At 43.2% G+C, this 12,663-nt stretch overlaps 1 protein-coding gene across 2 annotated transcripts in view; it reads left to right on the forward strand.

Annotated features, from left to right (window-relative positions):
* Positions 1–1,685: 1,685 nt before the first annotated feature.
* Positions 1,686–12,663, forward strand: part of DENND3 (DENN domain containing 3) — a 31,622-nt gene continuing 20,644 nt past the window's right edge. Inside the window, exons 1-4 of one of the 2 annotated variants that reach the window (XM_012572128.5) lie at positions 1,686–1,888; positions 7,688–7,961; positions 8,510–8,625; positions 9,115–9,254. In XM_012572128.5, the coding sequence (XP_012427582.5) occupies positions 1,805–1,888; positions 7,688–7,961; positions 8,510–8,625; positions 9,115–9,254 (614 nt within the window). In that variant the 5' untranslated portion in view covers positions 1,686–1,804. The remainder of the gene's footprint in view (positions 1,889–7,687; positions 7,962–8,509; positions 8,626–9,114; positions 9,255–12,663) is intronic. The other variant, XM_072925060.1, reaches the window with a different exon arrangement.

The raw sequence follows: 12,663 nt of genomic DNA on the forward strand, positions 1-12,663 counted from the left end.
CTATATGAACAGTTTCCAAAATTCTGTGTCTTCCTCAAAATTTAAGACAACCAGAGGCTGTATAATCCTGAGCTTTAACACCACAAAAATTCAGATAATAAAACCCCCATGAAATAATAAAATCTCTATACTTTTTACTTTATACTTTTTTCTTTATACTTTTTGAGGCAACCTGATTTGACCCCTGAACTGACAAGAAGTTTATGAAATCCTGGAACCATTTAGATAGGGGATGTTTTTGCATTTAAAATACCGGAACACTAGTCCACAAAAAAATGTTTGTGGTTGTGATGGAACTTTATCTCGTACCTCCAGTTTCAGAGAAACCGATCTCTAGTTTCGGGTGCTTTATGCTCTGGTACCAGAGGAATTACATTCTCTCAGTGCCAATCTGCACAGAGCCAATACATACGGAGTGACTCACGGTGTTTTTAGATTAAGCAGCTCAAGAAGAAACCTCGGAGTTCCCTGTGCTGTGCCTCTGCTGCTCCAGAGGGGAAACATGGCTCAGCCTGCACCAGCCCCGTGCTTACAGCCCATTGAAACTGTGACCTGTGGTAAGGTAAAGAGAAAACTCCCGTGTAGTGGCAGTGATAGTCCTGATGAAGTGACACAGTCCTGAGTCACCTGCAGCGAACAGCAGAGAACGGCTGTGCTTCACAAGGCACCAGACCATGACATCAGCCAGCCTGACAGGGTGACAGGCAGCCTGAGGCACCTCAGCCCCTGTTGGCCAGCAGCCCCACGAGGAAAACAGCCCGTGGAAAAAAATTAACTCCACCTTGAGTTGGGAAGTAAATCACAAACCCCATTACTAGTTTTTAATGGGGCCAGTGGTATCTCAGCCTCTCAGCCCTGCACCCTAAGCCCTCAGTCCCTCAGCTGTCCTTCAGCCCTGAGCCCCTCAGCCCTGAGCCCCTCCTCAGCCCTGAGCCCCTCCTCAGCCCTGAGCCCCTCAGCCCTGAGCCCTTCAGCCCTGAGCCCCTCAGCCCTGAGCCCCTCAGCCCTCAGCCCTTCAGCCCTCAGCCCTGAGCCCTTCAGCCCTGAGCCCCTCAGCCCTGAGCCCTTCAGCCCTGAGCCCCTCAGCCCTGAGCCCTTCAGTCCTGAGCCCTTCAGCCCTGAGCCCCTCAACCCCTCAGCCCTGAGCCCCTCAGCCCTGAGTCCCTCCTCAGCCCTGAGCCCCTCCTCAGCCCTGAGCCCCTCCTCAGCCCTGAGCCCCGAGCCCCTGAGCCCTTCAGCCCTGAGCCCCTCAGCCCTGAGCCCCTCCTCAGCCCTGAGCCCCTCAGCCCTGAGCCCCTCAGCCCCTGAGCCCTTCAGCCCTGAGCCCCTCAGCCCTGAGCCCCTCAGCCCTGAGCCTCTCAGCCCTGAGCCCCTCCTCAGCCCTGAGCCCCTCCTCAGCCCTGAGCCCCTCATCCTCCAGCACTTCATCCTTCCCACTCTCAACTCCCAGCCCCTCAGCTCCCACCTCCTCTATTCCACCCCTCAGCCCTGACACCTCCACACCTCAGAGCACAACTCAGCTCCCAGCCCTTCGTACCCTCAGCGCTCACCCCAAAGCCCCACCCCCGCCCGGCCCACCGCACATATTACCATTCTGATTGGCCAGAGATCTAAGAGTGACAGGAGAAACAGCCAATCAAAGCGTGCAGAGCAGTGACGGACGGGAGGGTTCCCGTGCGCGGCACGGGCACTCCTCCCCACGCCGCGGGGCGGGCGCGGGCGGCGCTGAGGGCGGGAAGGCGCCGCCGTCCCGAGGGAAGAGCCGCTGCCCGCAGGGAAGGAGCCGCCCTGTCCCGGCTGTGCCATGGAGGACGTGCTGCCCTCGGGCCTGCTGGAGATCTGTCTGCTGGTCGGTGCGTCCGCAGAGCGGGTGCGGGCGCTGCTCCAGGTGAGCGGGGTTCGGGCGGGCGGTGCCAGTGTGTGGGGCTGGGTTTGTCAGCGCGGGGAGCTGAAATGTCCCAACAGAAAGTTGTTTTGACAGGCGAACGTCAGCAAAAGAGGGAGAGTTGGTAGCGGTGTGAGGTAGCTGCACTTTTCCAAAGGTCTGAGTTTAGATGGCGAACTCACCGTAGGTTTATATAAGCAGGGACAGCAAAACTCTTTACGATGTGTTCTTTACCGGGTGTTATTGCACGACCTGTCTTCCGCTGGCGAGAAAAGCGAAAGATTAAAGGCTGATAACTTGTATCCTCAGGAAAACACGAGATCTAAATCCCCGTCAGCTCAAGTGCTCTTTGATGTAATCTGAACCACTTGCATATAGCAGGAGTTGGGGGATCGGTTACTGCTTTGATTATATATTTTATAATTTGTTTATAATTTTCCCACGTGGGCTCACAATGACAGCCCTCTCCTCCTGGTTCTGCTTGGTTCAAGTGTCCGACGGGTTTGTTCCATCCCTACGAGCTGCCCCGCAGTGGGAAGAGCTGTGGGAAGAGCTGTGGTGCCAGCACCTGCGGAAAAAGGCCAGATAGCTCCCAGGGATCTCAATTGCTCTGCTTGAACTTGAATTTCATTTCGCTCTAATAGCATTAGATAAAGAAGTCTTTGTTGGGCTTGTTGCTTGTTCACTCTCTCAGGAGACGGCTTTTGCTGATGTCAGCTTCTTAAGTGATAACAGCCAAGCAGAGGTTCACATTCCAGGATCTCATTCATGTGTACCTTCAGAATGGGAAAATAGTTCCTAAATGTCAGCACCAGACTTTGAAATCAGTGTTTACATGGTGTTTTATCATAAGCGTGAGATGTGAACCCAAAGGAAAAGGAATTTCTTATTCATTCCAGTTCGCTTAGTTCTCACTGCTTTCTGAAAAAAAAAAACAACCCTGTGGAACAACAAATACAGAAAGCAGAAGCCATCCTGATATTCTGATCATACTGCAAGTTCTGAATTTCTGAATTTCTTTGCTCAAGATACAAAAACGGATCAGAAAAGAAAGTAGTCCCTTCTTTTGTCAGTATGAACTTCAGTAAAGTCTCTGCAAACTGTTGCATCACGGGGATTTCAGTCACTGTCTTAGGGAAAGCGTACAGATTTACTCCACTTCCTTTTCCTTCTGCAGCACTATCTACATGAGGAGAGGGTAATATGTTTATAATGGCTAATTTTAGTGACTGTAGAAAGAAAAGACTTTACTGAGCGAAGATAACATTCCTAAATGAAAGTAGTGGATCTGTGATGATATCTACAAATTAAACAGTGGGCAAAAATTCTGATAGTGCTTCAAATCGTGGTCTTCTCAGTGTGTTGGTGCATTCTTAGCTGTACTGAAACATGGAATGATAAAGTGAATTAAGTCAATGGGACTATGATGTAACCCACCCTCAAAATAAGAAAAGTTTTGTATGATTGATCTGTTGTTGACAGGGATGCCAGGAAAAAAAAAAAGTTTTCCACTGAAGCTGCTGAAACTGCTGTCATCTGTTGCTTATCCTTATTGCCAAGAAACTTGTCACTCAGAGATTTCAATTTGAAAAGATCAAAGGCTGCTATTTTCAGCTAGAGATTTCTTTCTTAGTACTGGAAGTGTGTATTTTGTAAGAATGACATGAACAGAAGGGATGCTTCTTTTCCCTAAATTACCTACAGCTATAAAGCCGAGTTTTGGTTTGGCAAGCATGTGCAAGCTGTCCATGACATGTCTCAGATCTTTGACAGGTTCTGCTGGTGGATTCTGCATTTGCCCACCACAGTCAGTGGTACAGAGCTGCCTTGTGCATTCTGACCCTGCTGATGCAGACACAACCACCAAAACAATTTTTCCTGCTTCTCTAATGCATCCCTGGCTGTCAAGGTACCTGAAAAGAATGAGGTGTGATCAGATTGAGCATCAGTCAGCAGCATGTGCTTGTTGCAGTGAAAAAGCACCTGGAAAAGCCCTAGAAGTGAATCAACAAAGCCAAGTGCAAGGTGCTGCCCCTGAGTCAGGGCAGTCCCTACTCTTGGTACAGACTGGGTGATGCAAGGAGCCCTGACAAGAACTTGGGAGTGGTGGTGGATGAGAGGTTGGACATGCCCTGGCCATGTGCACTTGCAGCCCAGAAAGCCAAACATGTCCTGGCCTGCATCCAAAGCGGTATGGGCAGCAGATGAGGGAGGAGATTCAACCCCTGTGTTCTACCTGGAGTGCTAATCCAGCTCTGGAGTCCTAAGCACAGGAAAGATATGGAGCTCTTGGGATTGGGTCCAGAAGAGGGCCACAAAGATTATTAGAGGAGCACTTCTCATATGAGAAAAGGCTGAGAGAGTTGGGGCTGTTTGGCCTTGAGAAGAAGAGCCTCTGGGGCCACTTTATTGTGGACTTTCAGTACCTGAAGGGGCTCCAAGAGAGATGGAGAGGACTTCTGACAAAGGTATGGAGTGATAGAACGGGGTAAATGGCTTCAACTGAGAGAGGGCAGATTAGATATTAGGGAGAATTTTACTGTGAAGGTGGTGAGGCACTGGTACAGGTTTCTCAGGGAAGCTGTGGATGCCCCATCCCTGGAAGTGTTCAAGGTCAAATTGAGTGGGGCTTTGGGTGTCTCAGTCTAGTGGAAGATGCTCCTGCCCATGGCAGGAGGATTCAAATGAGATGATAATTTAAGGTCCCTCCCAACCCAAGCTGTTGTGTGATTGTCTGATGAGCAACTGTGTAATGGCCTACTTCATCAGGACTGTGGCTCACAGGCAAAGGGAAGGGATTATTGCTATTCTCGTTATTATCAAAACCCTTGAGTTCACATCTGGAACATTGTCCCAAATTTGGGTACCTTTTTACTGAAGAACTGCTGGCAAACAGGAGTGAGACTAGAAGAAGCTGCGCTGAGGGCTGGGGCATAAGGGAGGAAGAATCTCCTTCCCAAGGGACTTCTGAAACTTGACTGGATGAAACCCAATGCAACCAGACCTAATGTCAACCTTATCATTAGTTTGTGCAAAATGTTGCACAAGAATCTGCGGAGATCATCCTACAATTGTTTGGGTTGGAAGGGACCTTAAAGATCACCCAGTTCCAATGCCCCTGCCATGGGGCAGGAACACCTTTCACTAAACCAGGTTGCTCAAAGCTCCATCCAGCCTGACTTTGGACACTTCCAGAGATGGAGCATTCACAGCTTCTCTGGGCAACCTGTTCCAGTGCCTCACCACCCTGACAATAAAGAATTTCTTCCTAATAGCTAAACTAAACCTGCCCTCTGTTGGTTTAAAACCATTCCCTTTTGTCCTATTACTACAACTTAATTGTCCTGCCCAATCTAATTTTTGAGGCTTCATACTTTCCCTCCGTAATTATTTGTTAAAGAAACTAGTTCTTTCATGACATTCAAAGTGAAATTAACTTCTTCAATGATGGGAAGAGGAGAATGAGGTCAAGGAAACACCAGATAGCTGAAGTCATGCTCTGATTTGTGGTTTTAACGCACTACTGTTTGTATCTAAATAGTGCAGTCATTGTAAAAGTCTCGTATCAGTGTCCTTTACAGCAGCACTGTTACGGGAACACTGTCAAATGGGGATGGAATAAAATCCCCCACTGCTGTTTGTAAGAAGCTCTGTATGATGCAAGGAGATTCGGTAGCAAGAATCTACAAAAGGGAAGTATTTCAAAGTGAAGCAGTAACAGTAGCAGCAGAAAAGATAAAATGTTCAAAGAACAGAGAAACAAGTGAATGTTGCTCTGTTGCTGCCTATTCACTATCCCTGAACTCAAGGGGTAAAAAAGTGACTTTGGTCAAGACATTAATATGAGCTGACTCAAATGCTGGAGACTGAGTCAGTGGGTCAGTGACAGTGCTGACAATGCTGTTCTGTGGGGAAAAGTGGTGTTTAATGTCTCTGTAGTAGTTCAAGACATCAAGGATCTGCCATTTCAGGAACTGTTAGGCTGTGAAGCCATTAAATTGCTGGCTGCCCTCCAGCACTTTGGAGCACAGAGATGCCTCAGTGTAAGTCAGGGATTGCCCTGTCAAAGCATCTCTGTGTGCAAACCTCAGCAGGGCAAATCTGCCAAGCTGAGAATGCTGCTGTTGGAGTATGTCTGTGTTTTTCTTGCATAACAGCCTCAGGGCTGAGCCTTAATTCTTAATTTCCTCCTGAAATGTTTAGCTGCATGCTAGTTTGAGGGTGATCATGGTGAATTTATCTGTGTTTCCAGTTTCTTCATTGCCTTTGTCAACTGCCAGCTAAGGAAAAGACACTTTAAGTTCTTAGAATGTGAGGATGTGGCACTCAGTACCCCAATTTGTGATGTGCTTTTTAAAGTCATTGCTATCTTTTGACTACCCCATTGGATACTTACCTGAACTTTTATTTTCCACATCAATTTACTTCTAGTTCAGGCTCTTTGTTCATTAGAAGTGTGTTTTTTCACTTCTTATTTTTAGTGAAGTTTCTTTAGAATATCCTGTTATAAATACAGTGTAGTTTGTGGAATTTAAGAGACCATAATTAGCATGTAATGAAGCATTCTTTCACATTTTTCCTGTGATGCTCAAATGTGGAAAAGAAAACTGTTAGAGGACATATCTGCTGGGATGTAAGAGCTGAGACTTCTGGCTCACAACCTGGACAGTGGAAGATTGGTAACAGAGCTTTCTATGTTGTAGCTATTTAAAAAAAAAAAAAAGGGAAATGATGGGTGAGGCCAGACCTGGCTCTCAAGGGGCATCTTGCATCATATCTGGTGATAAAAGCAGCATGTGTGCTTCACCTCCTCTGAAGATGTTTGCAAAAAGTTAAAAACAAAACAACTTTTTACCACAGTGGGGGCTCGCCTTTCCTGTTTCCAAATATCTGTTGGTTAAACAAAGCTTTTGCTTGTTTTTTCAGCCTTGCAGGAAGAATTGAAGTTGCAATGAAGTAATTGGAAATGCAGCTACTTGGCTTGACTGTCTGGTTAAGAATACAAAAAATGCTTCCCAGTATGAGGAAATCTCTCTGATCACTTCCTCCACAGCTTTTCATTGCAGGGCAGTGAGGGCTTTCAGGCCAGCCATACTTTGCAAAGCTGCCTGTGAAAAATGTTGTAATTTCATACATGCTCTTGGGATGCCTGTTCCACTGAGTCATCAGTATATGGAGGGATTCTCATGGCTTCAGTGTCTTAAAGTTGTGTTTATTGTAGCAATGATTGTAGTTTTTAATTGTGCCTTGTTAATTGCCTTATAAAGTTAAGCATTGCCTTGTGAAAGTCTGTGTTTGTGTTTTTTAGGGTTTTGGATTTTTTTTTTTTTTGGTGCACATTATTTATTCTGAGTTGAAAGGAAGTTTTTCCTGAAGTCAAACAAAGACTTATCTAAGAGGCTCAGCTGTTTCTCTTTCTTTTCTTTTATTTATTGCCTGATTTTTTTATTGCCAGTGTTTGTTTTAAATATAGTTTAAGTATATCTTAACACTGAAAAGGAGGAAATATGGTATTTGATATCTGTTAATTTCTTTTGACAAAGGCATAATACTAATATAGGACATTTTGAATGATGAAGGATTCCTTGCCTGCTAAAAATGCCCATTTTCCTTGCATTAACATACATAAAGCAAAAACTTAAAAGGAAAAATCAATTATTTAGGAAGCAGTAAAATATATTTGAAACCCACAATTTTAGGGGTAGAAGAAAACTAGGGTTAAAAATTATGAAAAAAACCCCACATATCAGGATGAGTGTCAACTTTGTGTTTGTTTTATTTGTTGTTTTTTTTTTTCTATAGGGCACTCAAAGAAAACTCAAAAATCTTCCTCCCCTTGATCCAGAAGTTCTTTCTGTATTTGTGCCTCCGTTTATCGGCAGAGATGATGTTCAGATGATTAATGCTGGTAATAACTTGAATAAAAGCAAACGCCGATCCTTCCGAAAGAAAAAAGAGAGACCCAAGGTTGAAAATGTCAAGAGCCTCAACGGGGAGCAGAAAGCACCTGACACAGAAGATGTGACAGTTCCAAAGGACATTGACCTTATTGCTTTGCCACAGCTCTGCTTCCCAGGTACATGAGGGTTCACACTTCTTGTTGAGATCTGCTTTAATGTAAATATTTCTTGACCCATAGCTCAGCCCTAATTTTTTAGCCCATGCTGGTAAATCTTGGTTTGAGTGAAATACAAACATGCACACACTTGAAAAATTATTTTTCACCCCAAAATGGCTGAGTACTCTCTCACCTTTCATTTGGCGTTTTGATATACCTGAAGTAGTGAATATTTTCTCCAGGTTTAATTGGAGAAATTGTAATATGTGTGTCATTATTGCAGACCCTTTTAATGTCTTGGGGGAAAAAAAGTAATTTAAGCCCATTTATTGTATTTTGTCTCTGAAAAGGCAGAATAATTTCATTTTTGCCTCTTCAGTAATATGCAGCTTACAACCTCTCTAACAACTTTTAGTTCAAGTGGTCTGTATATTACATTTTAATCCTTTAAAATGAAGCATTTCTCTTGAAATGAAGTGGCAGTGTGCAGTATTTGTCATGAATTGTTTTTCACACAACTGTAGTTAAATATATAATTAAAGATATAGTTGCTGCCTTCATTTCAGGAGGACTTTATGTAACTTCTGAATCAAAAGAGGACTACATCCATTTCCTGGTCTTCACTGACGTCTGTGGTAACAGAACATATGGTGTTGTTGCACAGTACTACCAGTCTATGCAAGTAAGTTATTTAACTCATTCTTCTGTTGAAACATATTAAAATATATAAAAGCAAAATACTTTGAGAAAAATGTGGGATTCAGTTTATCAAATTAGTTAACAGGTGTGTTTTTATGTTAGGAGGCATACAGGACAAGTCATACTTTTATATTGCCACTTTAAATGAAGCACTTTAGAACACACTGCATTAGGAAAAACTGTTATTGATTAAATTTAGGAGATTTGGATATTTAGGAGCAGAATTTATCCCTTGGATGTTTTTTTTGATAAAGATTGTTCTTTCTAAATACATTTTGTGCTGAAATTCTTTTTAATACACGTTGCTAAAGTCTTGTAGGCTGACATTTTTCTGAAGACGTAAAGGGGATAGACATCAAAATCCCTTTGAAATATAGAGGGAATTGGATATCACATCTCTAAGGTTCTCAAGAAAATATTAGCCATAAATTCATGATTAACACAAAGTCATTAATGTGCAGTTTTCTTGCAGGATGGCTCCACCTCCTCAAATGGGCAGGGCCATTGGGAATCTGCGCAGACTGGGAAGGTGCCTCTCTGTTTTGTACCCTGTGCTGTTTGTGTTATATCCAGATACCCATATTTTAGTGCCCTCAAGGATTGTCTCTCTTGGTAAGATTTGCTTCCCTGTGTGTTTCTGCTGGAAATGATTGCAGGTTTTTAATACATGCAATTTGATTGATGTGGTGAGGAGGGCTGTGTGATGCTAAAGCAGTGGTTAGTTTATGTTTAGGTTTTGTGGGAAAGGAAAAGAAGAAATGCTATGTCAATGTTGCCCAGACAGTAAGTGCAAATTCTGTATACCAAGGGTATTAGCTATGATGTTGTCTTAATTTTCTTGGGGGGTTTTTGCTAATGTGTAGGGAATGGATATTTTACAGATACTATTGACTTTTTTTGGAGTGGTTTTTTCCACTCTTATGAAAATCGCTTTCAAAGCACAAAAAGCTTTTTATAATGAACCAAATAAATGTCATAAGAACATGAGTATATGTATTAATAAGCAGTTAATGACACATTAGGGAAATAATCCAAGTCACTTGAGGAAGTAGAATGGTTACTTGGATGTTGTAGAGCTAGGAGAGAAATTCTTAGGATACACTGGTTAGAAACAGTCAAATACTCTGCAGTGTAGATAATGTAAAAGGTAAGTGAACATGTTATTAAGTAATTTATCTTATTTTCAGGTTACTTTATTGTTAAATTGTTAAGATCTATTTTGGATTAAAACCTTCTCACATCAGGGATCTGCCTGGGTACATTGGACATTACTGGGTATCTTCACTTGCAGACCTGTTGTCCAAAGGTAGAGGAGGTTTTCTTCACTAAATTTCAGTCAAGATTTCTAGAGTCAAATCTGAATCCAGTTGCAGGTACTTGCTTCTTGTACAGAAAGATGTTGGGGTTTTAGGTTGGAGCTTGAGTATTCCCCTTTGCTTGGCTGGTGCTTGTATCCCGAGCAGATGAGCAAGGGAGCACTCCCTGGGCACCAGCTGAGGTGCATCCCCAGCCCCTAACCTGGCTCCAGCCCAAATGAGCCCTGAGCACTCATTTCCCCAGCCCATGCACCTCTTCTTCCCTGTGCTGTGGATTTAGATCTTCTTGGAGCACTGACTGGCTTTCCCTGGGCTGCATGAAGAGAGCCCTGGAGGAGCAAAGCAGTGCCTTCCTCCTGGGCATTTTAGACATTGACTCAAAAAGGCTGTGAGATCAGAAATTAGTCACTCTGGCAGCCCTTTTAAGGGCATGTACCTCTGCTCTGTCATTTAAAAAGCATTAGTGAAGGGGTTTAATGTGGACAAGGCACTTCAACATGAGGGGAACAGGGTGTACACAGGCCAGGGTGAAATCAAAATAAATGTTCAGTGAAATAGGAAAACAAACATTTCCTTCTTTTCTCCTTTCCGGCCCAGATCACTCCCCCCTCCTTTATATTTAAGTGAATTACATCAGCTCTTGGTATTGCAGGAACTGATTCACTGCTGCCTTTCATAAGTCTCAAATCTCAAATCACTGCTAATCTGCATATGGAACTCTTCCAACTCTGACTACAGCTGTGGCTACTGTTTCCATCCAGCTTTTATAGTGGGATTCCTGCTGCTTTTCTACTGTGAGCTCAGCCTGTGAGAGGGTTCACCTCACCTCATCTTTCCACTGGGTGGGAAATGGATTCAGCTAGACAGTTACAGTACCCATCAGTGGTTTATGTTGAGTAATCATAAGTGAGTAATTTCTTCTCTGAAGCGTGACATCTCTGAGCTGGGAGAAGCAGTCAAATGGCAAATGGATTTTAAAGGAGCCCACTGAGGGAGAAGTGGGAAAATCTTCAGGACAGCCATGGAAAATTCCAGATGTTGTAAAAGTGTCTCTAGTTCTTGTATCTATTTAGAGACTGTAACCAGATAGAGTTAACCCTCTAGATCTGCTTCTGCCTCTGGGTGGGTATTTTAAACTTAATAATTATTCAGACATTATAATTAAACACCTCTGCCTTGATCACATATAGTAGGGTTTGGCTCCTATTTAAAACATTTATGTCCACAGATGGCTTTTCTCTTTTGAGTCTGTACTGGTTTCTGAGAGGAGTTCAGTTGTTCCATCTGAGCTTCAGTTGTACTGAAGCTGATCAATTCAGTTGTACAATCTGAGCTTAAAGTGATTTGTAAATATGTGATAATTATAGGGAAGTTCAACAGGACAATAACCTTCCATGTTAGTCTTGTGTGTTGTCTTGGTCTTTTAACTGGGGAATTTTTCACACAGCTGCAATTTTTCACACACTCTTCCCCTTTTTGCTGTTGCAACTGTGAGATGGGAGTGTGTGTAACTGGAGGGGGCGGGGAATGCCAGTGACAGAGCTGAATTTGGTGTTGGCATTTCCCACAGTGCTGAAACTCAACTGATTGGGTTTCCATTAAATTTTATTATGTTTTTTTTTTTTTCTTTAATTTCCTTCTTCTTTATAGTATTTAATGACTCGTTTCAGAATGTCTGCCCTTCTGGTTTTGGTGTCTTGGGTTTTTTTTAGAAACAGTGTTTCACTGTGCCAGAGTACACTAGGGTGGAGGGAAGGGAAGGGGTGGAGTGGTACCGGTATTCCTTATTTTGGTTGTACTACTGAAATGTTTCCATGTGGCATGGAACAGCTGCTGGGGTGTATGGCTGTTCTGAATGCAACATGAACAATTGCAGCCAAGACCTCTATGAGGTATTTTGAGTGTACAAAATATCTCTGTACAGCTGGAAATGTTCTGACTTTTTGGAAGATTACAAAGCACTGACATTGTATTTCTGTAAACCAGAAAGGGAGTTACTGTGTGTCATCAGGTGGCCAATGGGTTAATAATCTAATTAAGTGGTTTTGTTGCTTGAATGTACTCAGGTAGCAGTGCCTCTTATACTTAACAGATAATAACACCTTCAACAGCACACTTGTATCCTTGGTATGCTGCAGAGCTGTTTTGCAGGATGCTTCCACTGATTAATGATTCTCCAGTGAGGAATTCTGAAAGCACGTGCTGGTGAACCTCAAACCACCTATTTCTAGTGTGTAGCCCTTTCATTGTGATAACTAGTGCAGGAATGCTGTTGCTCCTGAAGATCTGATGTTGAAGTAGCATCTAAAGGGGTTCTGCTTCCATTCAGGATGATTTTCTGCAGCAAAAAGTTTATTTTTCCTCCAGAATTCTGTGCATAGATTATTTTCTTCAGTACCTAAGTGCACAGAATTGCTCATAGGTGAGGTGGTACTTGTTTTCAGTCACAATAATCATCAAAAGTATTTTTTAATGTAAGTATTCCTAAATAAAATTCAGGTTCCTGAACTTTTTCAAGTGACAGAGTAAAAATCACAACTAAAAACTAAACCAAGCTAAGATGCACAGGCAATATCAAGATATAAATCCATGCAGGTGCTTTGAACTGCAAGGGAATCTACAAGCTGTCATCATAGTAATGAAGGTCTTTGTATTCTGTGCCATTAATTTTATAACTAATTTCCATATTGCTAGCACTCAGTGCT

Source organism: Taeniopygia guttata, chromosome 2 (assembly GCF_048771995.1).
Source record: "Taeniopygia guttata chromosome 2, bTaeGut7.mat, whole genome shotgun sequence".
In the NCBI taxonomy this organism is placed as follows: domain Eukaryota; kingdom Metazoa; phylum Chordata; class Aves; order Passeriformes; family Estrildidae; genus Taeniopygia; species Taeniopygia guttata.